The 22027-nt window shown below is 45.3% G+C and overlaps 1 protein-coding gene and 1 long non-coding RNA gene across 3 annotated transcripts in view; one reads left to right on the top strand and one right to left on the bottom strand.

Moving 5' to 3' along the window:
* LOC136794492 (uncharacterized) overlaps positions 1 to 22027 on the bottom strand; it is a 142510-nt gene that overhangs the window by 47294 nt on the left and 73189 nt on the right. The gene's annotated exons all lie outside the window — the stretch shown is intronic.
* Positions 1460 to 14251, top strand: LOC131760283 (mas-related G-protein coupled receptor member X2). Its single transcript, XM_067039369.1, is given in 4 exon segments — positions 1460 to 1539; positions 13045 to 13943; positions 13946 to 14002; positions 14199 to 14251. Coding segments are annotated over 4 exon segments (1089 nt in total).

The raw sequence follows: 22027 nt of genomic DNA on the forward strand, positions 1-22027 counted from the left end.
ATTCTCCTAAAGCATAACTGCAAACTGCACAGTTATCTGTAAACTGGGCATGAGCCCAGCTCCCCAGTACTGGTTTCCTTTTTTTAAAAAAAATTTATTTATTTATGGCTGCGTTGGGTCCCCGTTGCTGCACGCAGGCTTTCTCTGGTTGCGGCGAGCGGGGGCTACTCTTTGTTGCGGTGCGTGGGCTTCTCATTGCCGTGGCTTCTTTTGTTGCGGAGCACAGGCTCCAGGCGCGCGAGCTTCAGTAGTTACGGCATGTGGGCTCAGCAGTTGTGGCTCGTGGGCTCTAGAGCACAGGCTCAGTAGTTGTGGTGCACGGGCTTAGTTGCTCTGTGGCGTGTGGGATCTTCCCCGACCAGGGCTCGAACCCATGTCTCCTGCATTGGCAGGCGGATTCTTAACCACTGCGCCACCAGGGAAGCCCCCCAGTACTGGTTTTCTTAAGTCTGGCCCCATATTAGGAGCTGGTTTAGTACAGAGAACTGTAGGGCCCCAGCCCCACGGGTGTCCTCCTTCCAGCAACTCCCGTCTCATGGAGCTGCCGGCCGAAGCTGAACCCAGCCCTGGGCCTGCACCTTTGCCCTCCTCCTCCTCCTCCTCCTCAGCCGGCTGCCCAACCCATCACCACGGGGTTCACAAACCCCCTACCCGCCCTGCACTGGCCAAACATGGCAGAGGGAAGCCAGAGAAAACCAGACTGGCAGCCCTCACCAGGTGGCAGCCAGGCCTCACCAGGAATTCGAGAAGGAGAGGGTGACATGGGAGTCACTTGGGCTCCCTGAAGCTAGGAAGCCGTGAAGGGAAACTGCCCTCAGCGGGTACCCAAGGGCCATGAGTCTCATTCTTTTCTTCTTACCCAGTAGCCCTGTAAGAGTTGAGAGAATTCTACCAGCTATAACAGTGCTTTACATCTTTAGAGGGCTTTACAGTTTACAGCCCATGTTTACACGAGGCATCTACTCTAACAGAGATGCAGCAACAGAAGTGGAAATGGGCTCGCCCTGAAGAGCCAGGTTGGGCCCAGTGCTCCGCCGCAAAGACTCACAGGGACAGACATGGCCTGAGCAGCTTCAGACCCTGCTGGCCTTGGGGACTTGAATTTCAGGACCAAGATTCAGAGGCTTTGAAGTGTGGGAAAGGAATGGGATAATAAAGATGATGTTGACGAAGATGAGCACGTTGCTGACGATTCTAAGGCTCCTGCCACGTGCTGAGCACTCACTTGTGTTTGAGGACCTCACAACAACCCCATAAGTGGGCACCACCATCTCACACGTGAAGAAACTGAGGGTCAGTGAGGTTAAGCAACGTAACTGATAGCAAAGTTAAGTTAGTAATCCTGTTAGATCCAGGATCTGAGACTGACCATTCCAGAGGCTGATTTCATAGACACTGCCCTACACTGTCAGGAATAGCTGTCCTTACCACCATCCATGAATAACCACCCAGAAGTAACATGGGTCTCTTTGCTATCCTACTTCAAATTGATCGCTTTCCAAACTTCATGGACGTCAGCCCCCTGCTGGCCAGTCAAAGGTGACACGAGCCCCACAATAATCATCGACTGCCACCTAGTGGCGCCATGTGGAATGTCACATTTCTTTTCTTTCCCCTTCATCCTGTGTGATACTTCAAAAATCAGAAACCAAAATGTTAAAAGCTTGCTCTTTGCTTCTCCCTGCTTCGACAGCCTAAGAAGAACTGCAGGTAGATGCTATTTCAACTTTATGAATGATGAAATGAAGACCCAAGGGAGTTAAGCAGCTTCTTAAAGCTAACACAATGAGAATTGTATATAGAAGTTAAGGATCAGAATCATTTATTGAAAATGTGACTTTGAGTAAGACATTTCATTATTTGTTTTTGGTGGACACCAAAAAACCCCTCTGCTACAATAACAATTTTTTCTTGGCTTTATTTAATAAAAAGTTCCTCCTTAACCCATTTAGCTCCCATGCTAGCTCTACTGTATTTCAGTTTGGTATTTGAGTGAATCTGTTTCTGGGCTGTCTTTTCTAATCTACTGGTCAATTTGTCTCTCCCTAGGTTTGTACCATATAGTCTTAACTGCTACAGCTTCATAATAAGGTGCAGGTCCTCTCTCCTTATGCTTCTTTTTCAGAAGCATATTGTCTATTCTTGATGCTTCTTTGTAAATTTAAAAATCAGTTTATCAAAGCTTCACATAATCCTACTGAGATTTTTATTGGAGTTGCACTGACTATATAATAGAGAAATTGAAGAGAATTCATCTTTATAATGTTAAGTTTTCCTATCCATGAACATATATACTATCACTTCATTTACTTAGGTAATCCTTAATGTCATTCAAAAAATTTTTCTTAAGTTTATACATTCTTTCAGATATTTTCCCAATTACAGTTTTGATAGTATAAATGGTTCTTTTCAAAATTATGTTTTTAACATTTTCCTACAAATACAAAAATGTAATAATCATTTTTATAACTAAAAACTCCTGTGTACATCTTATAACCATAAATATTAATATATCAATAACTACATTTCTTCCTTTTGGTTAGTGTTTGCCTGGTGAAACTTTTTCCATTCCTTTACTTTTAATCTTTTTGTATCCTTAGGTTTTAAATTAATATCTCATAAATAGCATATGGTTGGATCTCAATAGGTTGCATTAATGGTGTAAGAGAGCCAGTAAAGAAGTGTGGGGGGGCACTGCTGTTTACTCAGGACAGAAGATCCCAAGAAAAGACAGATCCTGCTCTCACCACAATAAATATCCGTCCATCATACAAGGAATGTAGCCATGCTGAGGGATGGGCCATAGAGGGGTAAGATGGGGACAGAGCAAGGTGGCCATAGAGAGCTTGCCAGGCAGCCATAACTGGGAGCTGTGCTGTACCTCAATGATCAGGCTGAGGCTGGACACACACACACACACACACACACACACACACACACACACACACAGTGAGCTCCAGTTCTGGGCGCTCCAGTTCAAAGGAGCTGTGCAGATTACAGCTGCCCCTTCTGAAAAGAGCCACCAGTAGGAACAGACACTGAGCAGGACACACAACAGCTAATGCGTTCTGGGCTTGAGTGATAGGGTTACCAGAGCAGGAGGACGGCAGAGATGCAGCACTTGCGGCCCAGCAGGATGCTCAGGTCTAGAAGCAGGTGGCATGGATAACAAGGTGAAGCACTAGGGGCACAATTTTCATTCAAGACCTCATGGTTAAAGGAGAAGAGAAGCATATAGGAAAGCAGGAGGCTGTCAGCAGAGGAGAGGGATGGAGAAGCCCACTCCATCTGCTACTTGACCACAGAAGGCAATGAGCTGAGTCAGCGAAATCCAGGCTCAGGACCCCTGGAAAGCCATCAGAAGGGGTCCTCATTGTAGAGCTCCCCTAGGGTTAGAGTAGAAGCCATCAGAAGAGCTCCCCTAGGGCCAGGGTGCTCAGGCAGCCTGGAGCGGCTGGGTCCACAGTCAGGGGCCTTCTAGCCATTGCTGGACATCCCTTAGAACACAAAACACGTGGAAATGCACTGGAATCTTCTTGTCACTGTCTTCACAAAGTATATAGAGGTATTTACAAACACCAGACTTACTAACATCCTTTACTCATAAACCTCTGGTCCCAACAAGTAGCTCAGGCCCAACTCCAAGCATCCGTTCCTCCAGAGTCAGCAAGGCTACTGGGGGCTACTCTCCCCAGCCCCCTCCCTTTTCCTTTGCCTCCACACGCTTGCTACCAAAGGACCAGATGCCCGCTGCCTTTGTCCTGCATGCTCAGTTTCCCTCATAGGGCCTGCCTGCACACCTTGGAGCTGACACCAACTTCAGGGAAGTGTCTGACTCTATGACTCCAGCTCTGGACCCAGCAGAAACTCTCCAGAGACCTTCCAAGTCCTGCCCCTGCTTTTCTCATGGTCCTCACACATCTCCGAGGTCCCCAGACTGAGCTGTTATGAGAAGAATGGGGCCCTAAATGAGCACCGGCAGAGATAATCCCCTCAAACTGCTGAAGGTGATGTGAAGGTCTGGGAATGAGGGCATGGATAGGACTGACATACAGAACCAGGGACAGAGAGAAGAAAAGCAGAAATAGAGGTGGGCAGAGATAAATAGAGAGGGGACAAAGACAGCAAAAGACCTAGACAGAGTCAGAGACAGGCAGACAGGGAGAACCCATCCGGTGGCCAATGGTATGGGCAAAGAGTCATCACCTTGATAGCGACGCAAGAGGCTCCTTGGTCACACGGCCACCAGGGCCAGTCAAAGCAGCAGTTTGGCTGCTGACCGACCCGGGGGCGGTCCTAGTGCCTCCAGTGGTCGGTGGTCGCAGCCTCAGACAGTGCCCCTTTTCTGAAAAAGGTGAGATTATCAGTGTAGTTCCTGCCCCAGCAAGATCACCCAAAGGTGAAGGAGTCAAAGGGAGGGCTTTGTGGTGAGGGGGAGGGGGCAGTGCCAGCACCAGGGAGGAGCCTACAGTTCTGTTCCCTGCTCTGTGTCTGACCTTGACAGGGCACATGCCCTCCCTGACTCAGTTTCCCCAAATGCAGTGTGGTCGTTAATATCCCCTCCACCTGTGAGATCTGGGCATCTGTGAGCCTTGGAGAGAAACTGATGGAGTGAAAGAAACCAATGCGGGTCAGCACAATGCAGGGAGCTTCAGGAAAGAAAGGAACACCAAGGTATAGGGGCCACATGCCTTTCACAGCAGAGAGGTTGCTAGCACTGAATTGAATACGATCAGATCAAACAGGAAAAATCAGCCAGAGTAGTACTCAGTTAAACCAAGCCTGCCGACTACGCATACACGTGTGTCCAGAATGTTTTGTGTTTTTTTTTTTTTTTTTTTTTTTTTTTTTTTTGGTACGCGGGCCTCTCACTGTTGTGGCCTCTCCCGTCGCGGAGCAGAGGCTCCGGACGTGCAGGCTCAGCGGCCATGGCCCACGGGCCCAGCCGCTCCGCGGCATGTGGGATCTTCCCGGACCGGGGCACGAACCCGCGTCCCCTGCATCGGCAGGCGGACTCTCGACCACTGCGCCACCAGGGAAGCCCGTGTGTCCAGAATGTAACTTTTAACAAGCCCTGGGATTTCTGTCTGTGATGCTACTCCTTATAATCAGTGCCTAACACAGTGCCCTGCACAAAGTAGCCGTTCAAGAAATACTTGTGAATGAATTTATGTGATGCTTGGAGGAAAAAGAAATTCCAACGAGGAAAACTAGAGCATTGGTTGTCCCCAATTTTTCATGCCCAGAATCCCCCCAGACCATGTTCCCTGACAGCAGATCTGAACAGCTGACAGACGGAAGGACACTGTATGAAGGACCAGGGAGGAGCTGGCTCTCCCCACTCAGATGAACCTGGTCGCAAGCTTCCCTGACCACTCAGCTGCTAGGAGCCCTGGAACTCCTGCCTCCATGATCCTCTGACTTTCTGAGGAGCCCTTGTCTGGGCAAGAGAAGATTGACCTAAATGACAAAGGATGGGAAGAAAAGAATTCAATGAGCCTTCTTTCCCCTCTACTCCAGTAGAAAGTCAGCTCAGAACTGCCTTGAAGCAGGAGGTCCCTCCTGGAGCCCCTGAGTCTGTAGTAAACTTCTGGTCCTCTGGCTAGGAGAGCTCTGGAGAAGTTGCTGCCTTATCTGGTGTTACCAACAGTCTAAGAAGCCGTGTGATTTCCTATTCAAGGACCATGGCTGCTCTCACAAGGGAGGCTCTGACTTTTTGCCCTCCTCAGCTCTCCCCAGCTTAACTCCTCTTTCCCTTGCTGAAGTCATGTAACTGTTTCTCCTTCCATCCAACCAGTTCAGACTAACTTTGATCCAGTCCTCCAGCACCCCATGGCAGGGCCACCATAGATCAACCGTCATTCTGATTACGCACCCTTAGTCTTCCATCCCTGGTCAAGAAGAGACAAGAGGGACTTCCCTGTTGGTCCAGTGGTTAAGACTCTGTGCTCTCAACACAGGGGGCACGGGTTCGATCCCTGGGCAGGGAACTAACATTCTGCATGCTGCACTGCACAGCCAATAAAATAAAATAAAATAAAATAAAATAAAATAAGGCTACAATATTTTAAAAGAAGAAGAAGAAGAAGAAGAAGAGACAAGAGATTGGTGAAGCCCATTTTCTAAAGGGATTTTTATAGGAAGGATCCTGCAACTCAGGGACCTTTCTGTCCCTACCCCCAACCCCAGCATATTCTGCTTCCACTTTCCTGGACCCCCCTGTGACTCTCTATGTCACTGTGGCCTGCTCCCCCACTCTCTCAATACACTGCTTCCCAAATAGTACAGGCATTGGGAAACTAATCTAAGTCAACTACAGGTACATTCTATTTCCCACAAGGGCTGGGCTTCTTAACTGTTGGGTATATTTTAAAGTGGATTTTAACCTGTCAAATTTTCTTTGCCTTCATTTTGTTTTGCTCTTCTATTGGCAGATGTTTCTCACAGTGAAGCTTTAAAAGTTCTCTGCCCAGAATGACTTCCCAACCTTCACCTCTCCAAGTCATCTATTCAATCACTAATTCACTCATGCTTGCAGACACAAGTGTATGCACTTCAAAAAAAAAATTGCTAAGCATGGGGTCAGGCACTATCCCAGGCCCTGGGACTCAAAGACATGTTCATTATTCTCAAAGAGCTCATCGTGCAGTGGGAGAAAAATCATGTCCTCAGATGCTTAAAGTACTGTGTGATAAATGCTTTGATATGGACATATTTACGGCTGTGTGAGCAAAGGGCAGGCCCAAAGGAAATTCATTTTGGCAAAAAATGGGACATTATTGGTTGAAATAACTGGGGGTCTGCAAGAGAACCTGGCTCCAGGCATAGTAGGATCCAAGTTCAAATGACATCATCACGATACTCCCCCTCTTCTGGTTTCATTGCACCTGCCTGGCTTTCAGTGGCTGGTGATAACTGCACAGAGTGGAATGAGAAGAGGCCCAGATCAGCGATGAGCCACCCACCCCCTTCCAAAATATGTATCTGTGCAAGCTCATGTAGTAAAATCAGCTACACACACACACACACACACACACACCCTCTCCGCAACACATATTCCCCAACAAAACTGTCCTTTATAGGGACTTTCTAAATGACACTGCCCTGCATTCTCAATTCTAATGGAAAGAATTCATAACACAAAATTTGGGGCCATGGAGAGGGGCCTACATTGATGAGTATATCACAATGATGAAACGGGGAGCCTCCAGGAGGGGAGGGTACATGAAGGAAAGAAGCCTCCACAGGTACCAGGGATTTCATTTTAGATTCATCACAGCTGGAAAGCATCTCATTTTAAGGATAAGGAACTATGACAAAACAGGTTCCACAATTAATAATTATCAAACTGGAAATATATTAGGTATTACAAAACAGCATAAATAGTTGTATACTTTGTATGCATGTATCATAGTATTCATGCAGTTGTTTCCATGTAGAGGTCTGACAAGAGATTTATAGTTTCATCTATATTCTATATATTCTCCTCCCAGCAGCCTGAGAGACTCTTCTGAAGTGCAGAGCTGATCAAGTTACTTCCTTGCTTAAATTCCTTAAATGGACCCCCTTTGCTCTCAGAAGGAAACTCATATTTCCTAGTATGACTACTGCAAGCCCTGCATGATCTAGCATGGGTAGAAGATAAAGTTTTAGGACAACCCAAAAGTGGGAAGTCTAACAGGGGTGCCGCATGAAAAATTGAGACCTCAAAGACTAAACCTTAATGTATTTCTCATTAGTGAGAAATAAAACCACCAAGAAACTGTTTGACCAAGCTTGCATGTAGGTGAAGAGAAATTTTCTCTTGACAATTTGTAGCCACAAGACACATTGTGGTCCAAACTCACACAACATGTTGTCTCCCTAAAACTTCAAATGACAGATGAGGTTTCTGGGGACATCCTGATAGATGAGAGCCATGTTGGGAAGTTTCCTGAGTCAATCAGAAAAAAAAAAAACCCACAAGTCTTCTCTGGAAGAACTCAACTGTAATTCAGACCTCAAGGAATTCCCACAAATAAAGTCCCAAGGAAAGTGAGCAGCTGACAGTCTAAAATTACAAATACACAAAGAAACAAGGCACCATATGAAAAGATAGATGAAACAATAGACAGTAAAATCAGACATAGATAGACTTTGGCATTGGAATTTTCAGATGGGGAATTATAATATTGCTATGCTTAAATAGGGTTAAAGACATAAAAGAGAATTGACAATGTGAGCCAGCATCAAGACCAAGCCAAAAGCTGCCCAAGCAAATTTAAAAACAAAATCTCAAGTAGAACTTCTAGAAATTAATAATATAAAAATTGAATTTAAAATTCAGTGGATGAATTAAACAGAAGATTAGACACAGTGGAAAAGAGACCAGAAACTTAGAAGATCCATCTGTAGAAATTACCCAGAAAGCTGCCTAGGAGCCAGAGAGATGGAAAATAAGAAAAAGGTGTTAAGGGATATGGAGACCAGAAAGAGAAACACTAACATATGTTGAATGAAACTTCTAGAAAGAGATAATAATAAAAATGATCATAGGAGCCAATAAGTATATAGTACTTACCATGTGTCCCTGTTCTAAACTATTATATAATTAACTCACTAATGTTCATAACATACCTATAGGTAGGTCATAATGTCATCCCCATTTTACAGATGAGGAAAATGAAACATAGAGGAGTTACAACATTTGTCCAAGGTCACATAGAGATGCCAAGTAGCCTGGCTCCAGAGTTTGTGTTCTTAACCACCATGCAATATTGGAAGAAATAATAGCAGAAAATCATCTAGAAATCCAAGAAACACCACAAACCCCAAACATGACATACAGAGAAAGCCACCAGACACATTTTGGCGAAAGTGTACCACACCAGAGAAAAAGGAAAGCTCTTAGAAAGAAAAAAGACAGATCACTGCAAGTGATTGGCAACTTGACTGATGGCCAGTCTCACAAGAGTAACATTGGCAGCCAAAGACAGTGGATCTTCAATGTGCTGGAGGACAGTAACTGTCACGTCACAACGCCAGCCTGGAAAAACCCTCTAGAAAATGAGGGCGAAACAATGACATTTGCAGACAGAGAAAAACAAGAGCATTAACCACGCATAGACTCTCACAAAAGGAACTTCTGAAGAATGTATTTCAAGGAATGGAAGACATGAGATGTCAAATGCGAGGGTGAGCAAAAACATTGGTGACTATGGGGACACATTTGAACAAACACTGACTCTTTAAACCATAATAAATGTTTAATTTCTTGGGAGGGGGGCGAAGAGAACAGAGTCAAAATAACGTACTGGAGCACAGTTGATTGGGAGGAAGGAGACAGGTTAAAGCTTTCTGAGGTCTTGGTGATGTTCATGAGGAGGGCAGACCTCTGGGGACAGTTGTATAATTTGTCCACCACCCCAAACGAAGTACAGGGCAAAGGAGGGGTATGGGAGATGAAATACAACCTGCTGGTTTACCCTTGTGTCCAGGTGCAAGGTTGTGACTACAGAGCTATCACACTAAAGCTGCCTTTAGACTTTGCATAAGTATGTTAAATAGCTACGGTAATTGCCTGGAAAATAGATAAATCATAAAACTTCCAGACAAGTTGAGCAGAAAAAAAACATCCTCTGTAAAGCCAGTGACCTTCTGGACAGCACCAAAGAACTTCCTCTTCTCCTCCCATTTTTTGAGAAATCTTTAAAAAATGGGAAGGTTTAGAGACCTGTTCCTGATAATGTGGTGATTGTAATGACTGTTCACTAAATTCTCAGGGTTGCCGCCACATCTCTCACCAGCATAGGTTTGTGTAAAGAGTCTTATGAGCAGCTTCCTTTTTGGGACAAAGTTTTGCTTGGGAATGCCAATCACGCGAGAGCGCCACTTTCCTCACGCATTCTCAAACATTCAGTATCAAACTTGTGAATATTTGAAAATCTGAAGATGGAAATATCTTGATAGAGTCTCAATTACCCTTTCTCATCATGAGTACAGCATTTTTTTCTCATGTTTAAGAAACATGGGTTTTGTAGGAACTGAGCTGGTCATTTTCTTATTAGGTTGTTAAGGTTCTCTCTTAGTAACGTGTTGGAGATATAGATAGATATAGATATAGATATGGACATAGACATAGATACTTTTGTCCAAGATATGCATTATAAATACTTTTCCCCAGTTTGTTGTTTGACTTGCCTATGGTGGCCTTTTCCATGCAGAAAAATTATTTTTAATTTTCAATTATTTTTATTCAATATTTTTATTTATGACTTCTTTTTTTTTTTTTTTTTTTGCGGTATGCGGGCCTCTCACTGTTGTGGCCTCTCCCGTTGCGGAGCACAGGCTCCGGACGCACAGGCCCAGCGGCCATGGCTCACGGGCCTAGCTGCTCCGCGGCATGTGGGATCCTCCCAGACCGGGGCACGAACCCGTGTCCCCTGCATCGGCAGGCGGACTCTCAACCACTGCGCCACCAGGGAAGCCCCCAAGGCCAATTCCTGGTTTTCATCTCACTCAGTCTCTTGAGTAGGATTGATGCTATTGCTCACTCCCATCTTCTAGAACTAGTTTTTCGCTTCTGTCTCTAGGATGCTCTCCTAGCTTACTCCTTCAGTAGCTGCTTTTCACTACTCTGTTGGCTGAGTCCTCCTCTTCTTCCAAGTCTCTGGAGGTTGGAGGCCCTAATGTTGAGTCTCAAACCTCTTCACGATCGCTCACTCCCAGGGTGAGCTCACCAGCTCCTGTGGAACATAGGGGCATAGTCTTGTGTGTTGTCACCATCACATCTTCACTGCCTGGAACAGAGCCTGGCACAGCATAGGCATACACTAGTGTTGGGTAAAGAAGCACATGAGTGCATACACTTTTCTGATTGCTTTAAATGCTTCATAGTTAAGTTCTCAAAGGAAACAAGTAACTCAATTTTGTGGTAGCATGGGCACATGAAAGGAAGGCATAGGAGCTAAGACTGAAAATACTGGTTGGCTCTAGACAATCTAAAAATAATCTAGCTAACAAATACCATGATGTAGAGGGAGAAAGGTGACAGAGGGTGCATGTGGTATGCTAAATTCCTTATCTTTCAGAAGGGAACTCAATATACCCTGTTGTTGATATTGATAAATCAAAAATATAAATGTAGTTTTTTTATTATATAAAGCTACAATATTGACTTCTATAAGCATTAAGAATGGAAACTGGACATTGGTTGCTATTGGGGAATGAGATTTGGAGATCCTTTACGTTTCATTTTATACACCTTGGTTTTTGAAATAAAATGAATGTGCACTCATTACTTCTGTGATTAAATTTTAAAAGATCAAGTGAGCCAGGCCACGCAGGGCCTCGTATGCCAAGCAAACTATTGTTTAGCTACGGAAGCTCACATTGCTTGGTGGGTCAGCTTCCTGCACAGGCTCACAGGGGGCAGCAAAAGGCTTTGGGACAGCCATTCCTCACAGGGAAGGGGACCGGATGGGGTAGGATGGGTAGAGAGGCTGAGATAAGTGACTGGAGTCGGGGCAAATGAGAAACATCTCACGAGGTTTCTTGTCTCACTCATCTCCGGGTCAGGTTTCACAGATCTGCTTGCTGTTCATTGTTTTTTGTTTTGTTTTGTTTGTTTTGTTTTTTGTATCCTTATATCTGGCATTGTCCCAGCAGAAAATACAGAGCACAATATAATGGGTAATTGAGGAGAGTTTAATGAGGGACTGGTTACAAAGGTGTGGGCACAGCTAAGGGGAATCTATAAGGGATGCTGAAGCCCCCCAGGACAAGTCTTCATAGGGCACCGTTACCATTGCTGGGCCTAAAGGGGAAAAGGAAGGAGTAGTTACCAGAACTCAGGGAGGGCTCTGGCTGTAGCTGTAGTTGTCACTATGGCTGTAGGAAAGGGCCACCAGACAGGGGCTATGTCTTGAGGTAGACTAACACTGCCACTGCCAACTCACAGCCTGGCAGGGAGACAGCCAGGGAGTTAAAAAACCCAAATCACTCTCTTCCTGCCCTCCAGCTTCCTGTCAGTGTCTCACTTCCTCTGGAAGCAAACGGGAGCCAGAGGGAGAGGGAGGTCATCAATTAGGCACAGAGACATCTCGTGGGACGCAGAGAAGGGTACAGAAGATGGAAATGAGACTTGATGGCAAATAGAGAAAAACTATCTCTTCTTATAGCCTCCTCATAGACGCTATTTCCTGGGACTGGGTCAGTATCTCACTGTTATCTCCTCAGCTTGTTTCTTTAACTGTTTGTTGGTTTGCACCTCTATCTGGTGTCACTTCTTTGGAATAATCTCTCACTATCATCAGAAATGCCTTGAGAATGGAATGTAATCATTGTTTTTTTAAGATGGGGGCACACAGGTATTTATAAGTATTTTCAGTTTGTGATTTGGTCTTCTCTAGAAAGAAATCCATTATAAGAGTGACTTAAACTGTGTCCACCACACAGAGCTGGGCACTGGGGACACACCAACGTGTGGAGAAAAGTACTGTCTGTCCTCACAAAGCTCACACGCTGGGCCATTTCTAGCTCAAGAGGCCTCCTGACTCACTCACACGTGTCATAGCAAAAGGTCACATAACCTTCATGACCCTAAATCATGATCTCCTTTCTCCCTGGTGGGTGCACTCCTGTCAGTCACTAAGATGGCCTGCACGTCATGCCTGGGGTTTCTGTCTCCTGGCCCTAAAAGGTAATCTCTGTCCCAGGCAGAAGGAATGCTGAGCTCAGAGTCCTATTGTCACCCCCACATAACCTGTCCAGATTTTTCTCCTCCTGCAGACATGACATGCCTGGGAGGTTGAGTGGAGGTGACATTCCCATGTCAGTAGAGTCTGGGTTGCAGTAGAGAGAGCCCAAGAATCTGAGTTAGAGAGAACTGGGTTTGAACCCAGGTTCCAGGTCTCCAGGGCTGTGTGGATTTCGGGAAGTATCTTAATCTCTGCAAGGCTCCAACTCCCTCCTCTGTAACACAGGGAGGGTAATTCCCACCTCGTAGGGTGGCCGTGAGGATCAGTGATCACACAGCAGGTGTTCGCGTCTTGTTTGTGTTCCCAGGAGCACCAGTGGAGGGTTTCTGAGCTTGGATCCAACCACCCCAGCCTGGGAGACGGAACTCACAGCGATGAATCGAAGTGACCAGGACCTTCCTCAAACTTTCAGTGTGGTGACCCTGACCCTGGTCTTGCTGATGATCATCATTGCCTTGGAAGAACTGGCAGGAAAAGCAGTTGTGCCGTGGCTCCTGGGCTTCCACCTGCACAGGAATGCCTTCTCCATCTACATCCTCAACCTGGGGGGAGCCGACTTCGTCTTCCTCTGCTGCCACATTATAGGTTCCCTGGAGAAGCTCATCACCTCCTGCCACTCCAGCTCCAGCCCCAACCCCAGTTTTTTCACCACTGTGCTGACCTTTGCCTACCTCACGGGCCTGAGCTTTCTCAGCGCCATTAGCACTGAGCACTGCCTGTCTGACCTATGTCCCATCTGGTACCGCTGCCACCGCCCCAAACACTTATCAGCTATCGTGTGTGCCCTGCTCTGGGCCCTGCTGCTGAGCACCCTGGAAGGGAAGTACCGTGGCTTCCTGTTAATGGACTTTAACCACATTTAGTGTCGGGTGTTTGACTTCACCACTGCTGGGTGGCTGACATTCTTGTCTGTGCTCCTAGCTGGGCACAGCCTTGCCCAGCTGGTCAGGATCCCCTGTAGGTCCCAGCAAATGCAGCTGACCAGGCTGTGTGTGGCCACTGTGCCCACAGTTCTGGTCTTTCTCCTCTGTGGCCTGCCCTCCGGCATCCACTGGTTCTTCTTAATCTGGATTCAGGATGATTTGTTTGCGTTCCCCTGTCATCACCGGCTGGTGGCCTTGGGCCTGTCCAGCTGCACCAGTGTCATCATTTACTACTTTGTTGGCTCCTTTAGGCAGAGGCAGCCAAAGAGGCGAGGACGGCAGACCTCAAGGTGGTTCTCCAGAAGGCTCTGGAGGACCTATCAGAAGTGGATGGAAGCAAAGGCACCCTTCCTGGGCTTCCCTGGTGGCGTAGTGGTTGAGAGTCCGCCTGCCGATGCAGGGCACACGGGTTCGAGCCCCGGTCTGGGAAGATCCCACATGCCGCGGAGCGGCTGGGCCCGTGAGCCATGGCCGCTGAGCCTGTGCTCCGCAACGGGAGAGGCCACAGCAATGAGAGACCCACGTACCGCAAAAAAAGGCACCCTTCCTCAGGAAACTCTGAAGGCGTCAGGAATCAGTCTGGTGTCCTGATTCAGAGTCTCTGCCTCAGTCAGACAAATGTGGCTTTGAGAGCCAATTTCCTCCCTATCAGTTTGGGAGGGTTTCTTAACTTCTCTCAGCCTCCGGACCCCTGATCTTAAAACGGTTTAAAAAGAAAAATCCCCATTTGGGTAGTGAGGATTAAGTGAGACAGTGCCGGTTATACAAACACTGAGTGCAGTGTCTTAAGGACTCTTATCCAGGGGCCTTCACCCCATCCCCATGGGAGCTTCACCAACTCTGGGGTCCAAGGCTGTTTCCACTGTTGAAGAATCCCACCTTCAGCAGAAGTTGAAAGCAGTGCAAGAAAGGTCTTAAATTTCTTTGGTCACTACACTTGGTGGGGATTAAACATTACATTTTTGACAAGTTCCTGTGGTCACTTTCTTACAATCTGTTTTGATACAATTAAAAGAATTAAAGTTGAATCTAGCCCTAAAGAGTAGTCTTTGATTTTGGAAGGCGTCAGAATGACTCCCTAGCTTGAATAAATGACTTAATGAATGAATAAATGATGAATTTTTAAGTCCAGTGTGTGCTAAATCTCCATTTACCAGATTTGAGTCACTATCTTGAAGTTTGTTGCCTTCATCATTTTCAACTTTTGCAAGCATGAAATTAAGTTTTATAACCAGATAAATCAACATCAAAGTGTATTTAAGGTTTGAGGTGGGTCGTCTTCCTGTGGTTTCCTTCCACATGCCCTCCAGTAGAATCCCATGTGCACCCCTTCTCATTCCCGTCCCTTCGCCTTTACCCCGATTCTCCCTCCCTGGGGCTCACTAATCCTTCATGCAGGTTTCCAGTGGGTCTTACTAGACTCTGTTCTCCGAGGACAGAATGCATGTCAGATTTACCTTTTATTTCAAAAAGCTCACAACGTTGATTTTAGTAATCTAATGGCACAAAAATATTTTTTGTTACCTGTTCTATAAAAATAATATAATAAGTTTAAATGTTGCATTTTTAAATAATTTTTTAATTTTTTTAATTGAAGTACGGTTAAGAGAGAATGATCGCACAGATCATTAGCGTATACAGTTCAATGAGTTTTGGCGATAAATACACACCTATGTGATTGACATATACACACTACTATATATATAGAATAGATAACTAATAAGGACCTACTGTATAGCACAGGGACCTCTACTCAATACTCTGTAATAACCTATATGAGAAAAGAATCTAAAAGAGTGGATATATGTATATGTACAACTGATTCACTTTGCTGTACAGCAGAAACTAACACAACACTGTAAATCAACTATACTCCAATGAAAATTTTGTTAAAAAAATAAATACACACCCATATGACTAAAGCTCCAGTCCAAACATAACACATTTTCATTACCTCTGAAAAGTCCCTCATGTCCCTCTGAGTCATTCCTCCTGCCCCAGAGGCAACTATCATTTCTACTCTGTCACCAAAGATTAATTTTGCCTGAATTTTGACTTCAAATATCTAGACTCATACAATGTACTTTTTTGTTCCTGCCTTCTTTCACTCAGCATAATATTTGGGGGATTTACTTATAACATTGCATTGCATATACCAGTAGTTCATCCCCTTTATAAAGCTGAGTACTATTTCATTGGATGGGTGTCTACAGTTTATTTTCATATTGATGGATATATGTGCAGTATTCCACTTTTAGCTATTGTGAATAAAGCTGCTGTGAACATCCTCATTCAAGTCTTTTTGGGACACAGGTTTTCATTTCTCTTGGATAAATAACCTGAACTGAAATTCCTGGATCACTGTACGCTTAACTCTAAGAGAAATTGTCAGACTCTCTTCTAAAGTGGTTGTGCTATTTCCCATTCACACCAGTGATGTATGAAACTGCCAGTCTTTTGAATTTTAGTGTGAAAAATTGATACCACATCACGCTCATTAGTGTGAAGTGGTATCTCATTATGTTTTAATTTGCATTTCCCAAATGACTTATGAAATCGAGCATATTTTCATATGCTTATTAGCTACTTGTTTTTCTTTTAAGTGTCTGTTTACGTTTTGCCCGTTTTCATTCTTTCCCTTTTCCAATATTTATTTGTAGGAGTTTTTTTTTTTGGGGGGGGGAAGTTTTGCGGTACGCGGGCCTCTCACTGCTGTGGCCTCTCCCGTTGCGGAGCACAGGCTCTGGACGCGCAGGCTCAGCAGCCACGGCTCACGGGCCCAGCCGCTCCGCGGCACGTGGGATCTTCCCGGACTGGGGCACGAACCCGTGTCCCCTGCATCGGCAGGCGGACTCTCAACCACTGCGCCACCAGCGAAGCCCTGTAGGAGTTTTTATGTGCTAAATATGAGTCCTTTGTGAGTTATGTGTATGATAAATATTCATCTAGTTGGTGGTTTCCCTATTCATTTTTAATAGATTTTATATTTTAAGGCACTTTTAGATTTATAGAAAAATTTTGCAGAAAATACAGGGGGCTCCCATATACTCCCTCTCCACATCCCCACTCCACTACACAGTTTTTCCTGTTACTAACATTTTCCATTAATGTGGCACATCTATTGAAATTGATGAACCAATATTGATGCATTATTATAAGCTGAATTCCATACTTTACATTAGGGTTCAGTCTTTGTGTTGTAAAGTTCAATGGTTTTGACGAATGCAGAATATCATGCATCTACCATTACAGTATCATATAGAATATTTTCTCTGTCCCCAAAATGAATTGAATACCTAGCCTATTAACCACAGTTATTTTAAATTCCCAGTCTGATAATTCCAAATATCTCAGCCATATTCTAAATCCTTATATGGAGAATCTTATGTGGGGAATCATATCTTACATGGGGAATCAATTGATTCTGTTGTTAATACTGATAAATTAAAAATTAGAAATATAAGTTTACTATTCAGATCTATATCCATTACTGATAGAATTTAGAAAAAAAAAAACGGAAACAAGTTGTTTCTTCTGGAGAATAGGATTCAGGAAGACTTTTACTTTTACCATTTAATGGAAACTGGCAAGAAATTGTAAACCTGTATGCATTACTACTATGATAAAGAGAAAGGGTGGGACAGGCCATGGAGAACCTTGAATGACAAGTAAGGAGGGTGTGCTTTATTCTTGGCATTGCTGTCCAAACACACAGTTGGGCAGCAAAAGGCTCTATGACAACAATCCCTTGCAGGAACCAGCACAGAATGCGGTGGGGGTGGGCAAAGGCTGAGAGACAGGAGAAGAGTTGGACCAAATGTTGAGAAACATCTCATGAGGGATCATGACTCAGAGAACTAACTCCACACTCTCATTTGCCAGCAGGTCTCTCTACAGGAAATCACAGGGACTGTGCAGCATCTTGATAAGTCTCACTCAGGCACCAGGCTTCACCCCTGGTCCTGCTGGCACCTCTCCAAGGCAGAGAAGCATCGTCTAGAGATTGTCAATCCCATGAGACTTTTCCCTACATCATGGGTCAGCATGTCACCTCCAGCAACAAGAATGGAGGAAAGGTACATTTATCAAATATTTATTTCCAAAGCCAGTTGGGTTTTTCCTCTTAGTACCCATTCACATAACTCCACCTGGGGGTGGAGTATTCAGGAAGCCACAGGGGCTGCAACAGGAAAAGGCAGGAAACAGGAAGCTCCCTCCTGGCAACTCTGGGTGCTGTCAGCCTCAGCCATGAAGATCTGAATTGATGAACCAACACTGGTTATTAGACTTTATCCCCACTCTCCCCTCCTTCTCAATCATTCAAATGTGCTATCATGGTGAGAAATCTGCTGTCCTTAATTCAGGGAGCAAGTTAGGGCACATGCATGCATCCCAAAGCTAAAGTGATGTGAATAACTCAGTCATCTGTTTTACTTCCTTTTCAAATGTTCTTTTCCTTTCTGTATCTCTCGGGCTCCCAGCAGAAAATAGATGGCCGAATATGTAATGATTAAAAAGAGTTTAATTAAGGGACAATTTACTCATATGAGCAGATTAGGGAAGGTTACATGGGTTGATGACCTCTCCCCACTGAGGAAAGTAACAGAAGGGAGCCGTAGCATCACTAGGCTTGAAAGACAAGGGAAGGAGAAGTTACTAGAACTCAGGGAGGGTTCTGGGCTGTAGCTGTAGTTGTCACTGTGGCTGTAGGAAGGGGCCATCAGACAGGGGCTACATCCCTGTATGTAGAGTCACATCATCACAGCCTGGCAGGAGCAAGCCAGGAAGCTAAAAAAAATCCCCAAATCGCTCTCCTCCTGCCTTCCAATCACTGTTAGTGTCTCCCTTCCACTGAAAGCAACCAGGAGCCAGAGGGAAAGGGAGGCCATTGTGAGACACAGAGAGATCTCCCAGGATATAGAGAAGGAAACAGAAGATGGAAATGAGATTTGATGGCAAGTGGAAAAAATCCACCTCGTCTTACAGCCTCATCATAGTTGGTATTTCCTGGGACTTTCTCTATCTCATTGTGATTGGATCAATCTCTCACTGTATCTCCCCAGTTTGTTTCTTTTACTGTTTGTTTGCACCTCTATCTATGTCACTTCTTTGGAATAATCTCTCACTATCATCATAAATGCCTTGAGAATGGAATGCAGATATTTTTTAAAGAGGAAGGAGTACACAGGGACTTATAAGTATTTTCAGTTTGTGATTTGAGCTTCTCTAGAAAGAAATTCATCATAAGATTGACTTAAGAGAGAAGTTACTAGGACTGGACTGGTGCCTCCAAGGCCTTAGACACCAAGGCTCTTTTAAATTGTTGCTCCCATCTGTAGAGAGGTGTAGAGAGGTGACTTTGTCCTTGAGGTCCTGCGTAGCTCCTGGACACATCAGCATTCCACCCAGAGGAGAAGAGGAGGAGGAAACGCACAACCCAGGAGTTGGTTACATCACTTCTGCTCACCTCCCATTGGTCAGTGCCTAATCACGTGCTGCCATACAGCATTAAGGGAGGCTGGGATAAGGATCCTTTTTCTGCTCTAAAACTCTCAGAATTATTATGTGAGAGAAGAAGAAACGGATATTTGGAGCCACTAGCAGTTTCTACACCTCAATCTCACATTCTGAGCTCACATGACGATTTTTTCCTGGGGGATCCTTCCATAATAAATGCTGTGGTGAAGAACAGTGGAAAAGCCTCAGGCAGGGCTCCAGGTGCCCAGAGCTGGTATTGGACCTGCTATTCACGATGTCATCTCAGGGAAATCCTTTGACTCTTTAAGCCTCGGCTTCGTCCTGTGTTAAACGGGAGCATTATAACAGGTGGTCTCTCAGGGACATGTGCTAGATGCTGAGGATACAATAGTGAACAACAACAACCAAAAAAACCCAGGCAGATCTAGGTGTTATTGAGCACTGACTTTAACAAGGGAGATAAAAAAAAAAAACCCAAAAGACATACACTTAAAAATTAGAGCTGCAACCTGTGTTCAGTGCCATGAATAAAAAGTACATGGTGAAGAGCAGCCAAGATGGCAAAGTAGAGAGACCCTGAGCTCACCTCCTCTCACAAGCACACCAAAATCACAACCATCAGTGAAAAAAACTGCAACCTACCCGAAAAAGATCTTCTACAACTAAAGACATAGGGAAGGAACCACAACGAGATGGGTAGGAAGGGGAGGCTCACGCTGTAATCTAATCCCATACCCCCCAGGTGGGTGACCCACAAACTGGAGAATAATTATACTGCAGATGTTCTCCCACAGGAGTGAGAGTTCTGAGCCCTAAGTCAGGTTCCCCAGCCTGGGGGTCCAGCACTGGGAAGACAAACCCTCAGAGCATTTGGCTTAATTGCAGGAGCCCCACAGGACTGGGAGAAATAGAGACTTCATTCTTAAAGGGTGAACACAAAATCTGACATGCACCTGGACACAGGGCAAAAGCAGTAATTTGATAGGTGCCTGGGCCAGACCTACCTGCTGGTCTTGGAGGGTCTCCTGGAGAGGCAGGGGGCTAGGTGGTGGGAAGGGCTGTGGCTCACCCTGGGGACATAGACACTGGTGTCAAACATTTTTAGGAACATTCAACTGCATGAACATTGCTGCTGGTGGCTGATATCTTGGCTCATTAGCACCAAGACTGGCCCCACCAAACAGCCTGTAGGCACCAGAGCTGGAACGCCTCAGGCCAAACAACTAATTGGGCTGGGACACAGCCCCACCCATCAGCAGCCAGGCTACCAAAAGACTTCCACAGCCCACAGCTGCCTCTAGACATGCCCCTAAGCACGGCCTTGCCCACCAGAGGGCCAAGACCCAACTCCACCCACCAGTGGGCAGGCACCAGACACAAGAAAACTACAATCCAGCAGCCTATGGACAGAGTCTGCTGACAGTAGGCCAGACCCTACCCTCGGGCCAGCTGGGCCCTGGCCCTGCCCACTAGCAGACAAATGAAACCTTTGGGATACCCTGGACCCTATACCCATCTGTGTTGGGAACTGGCCCCCTAACATCAACGATCTGAAACAAGCTCTGGGATCCCTGGGTCCAGCAGCCAGACTCCAGGAACCAGCTCTGCCTGCCAGTAGCCTGGCACTAACCCCAGGACCTGGCTTCATCTGCCAGTGGGTGGGCAGCAGTGCCAGAGTCTTTAGGACCCTGACTCCTCCCACCAGTGAGGCAGCATTAGCCCTGGGGCCACCTAGGATCCAGCAACTAGCCATCTCATCCCCTGACACCAGTAAACAGTAGCCAGTAGCATCCACACAAGGCATGGCCTGGCAACCAACCAGACTAGAGGCCAACCAAGCTTACCAGACTGCCCATATAGTCAGCCCACCACAACAGAAGGACCCCTGCAGCCCTCTTAGGGGAAACCCCTAGAGCATGTAGCTTGGGTGACAAGAGGCGAGTACACTGCTGGGATGCATAGGACGCCTCCTACAGGAGGCCACTTCTCCAAGGTCAAGAAATGTAACTAACCTACCACATACATAAAAACACAAATAGCAACTTAGATAAAATGAAGCAGCAGAGGAATATGTTCCAGACGAAGGAACAAGATAAAACCCCAGAAGAAGAACTAAGTGAAGTGGGGATAGTCAATCTACCTAAGACAGAGTTCAGAGTGATGATGAGTATTATTGGTTGTAGGTTTTCCCCTTTCATCACTTTAAATATATGGTGCCACTCCCTTCTGGCCTGCAGGAGAATGGATGTACAGAGTGAGAAGTTATAAGTTTTTAACAAAAAGTTAGAAAATATAAAGAATAAGCAAACAGAGATGAAGAATACAATAACTGAAATGAAAAACAAACTAGAAGGAATCAATAGTAGACTAAATGATACAGAAGAATGGATGAGTGAGCTGGAAGACTGAGTAGTGGAAATCATTGCTGCTGAACAGAAAAAAGCAAAAAGAGTAAAAAGAAATGAAGACAGTTTAAGAGACCTCTGGGACAACATCAAGTGCACTAATATTCACATTATAGGGGTCCCAGAAGGAGAAAAGAGAAAAAAGCGGCCTGAGAAAATATTGAAAGAGATAATAGCTGAAAACCTCCCTAACCTGGGAGAGGAAGCAGTCCCCCAAGTCCAGAAAGCACAGAGTCTCATGCAGGCTTAACCAAAAGAGGAACAGAACAAGATACATTGTAATCAAAATGACAAAAATTAAAGGTAAAGAGAGAATACTAAAAGCAGCAAGGGAAAAGCAACAGATAACATACAATGGAACTCCCATAAGGCTATCAGCTGATTTTTCAGCAGAAACTCTGCAGGCCAGAAGGGGGTTGCACCATATATTTAAAGTGATAAAAGGGAAAAACCTACAACCAAGAATGCTCTACCCAACAAGGTT

This window comes from Kogia breviceps, chromosome 7 (assembly GCF_026419965.1).
Source record: "Kogia breviceps isolate mKogBre1 chromosome 7, mKogBre1 haplotype 1, whole genome shotgun sequence".
In the NCBI taxonomy this organism is placed as follows: domain Eukaryota; kingdom Metazoa; phylum Chordata; class Mammalia; order Artiodactyla; family Physeteridae; genus Kogia; species Kogia breviceps.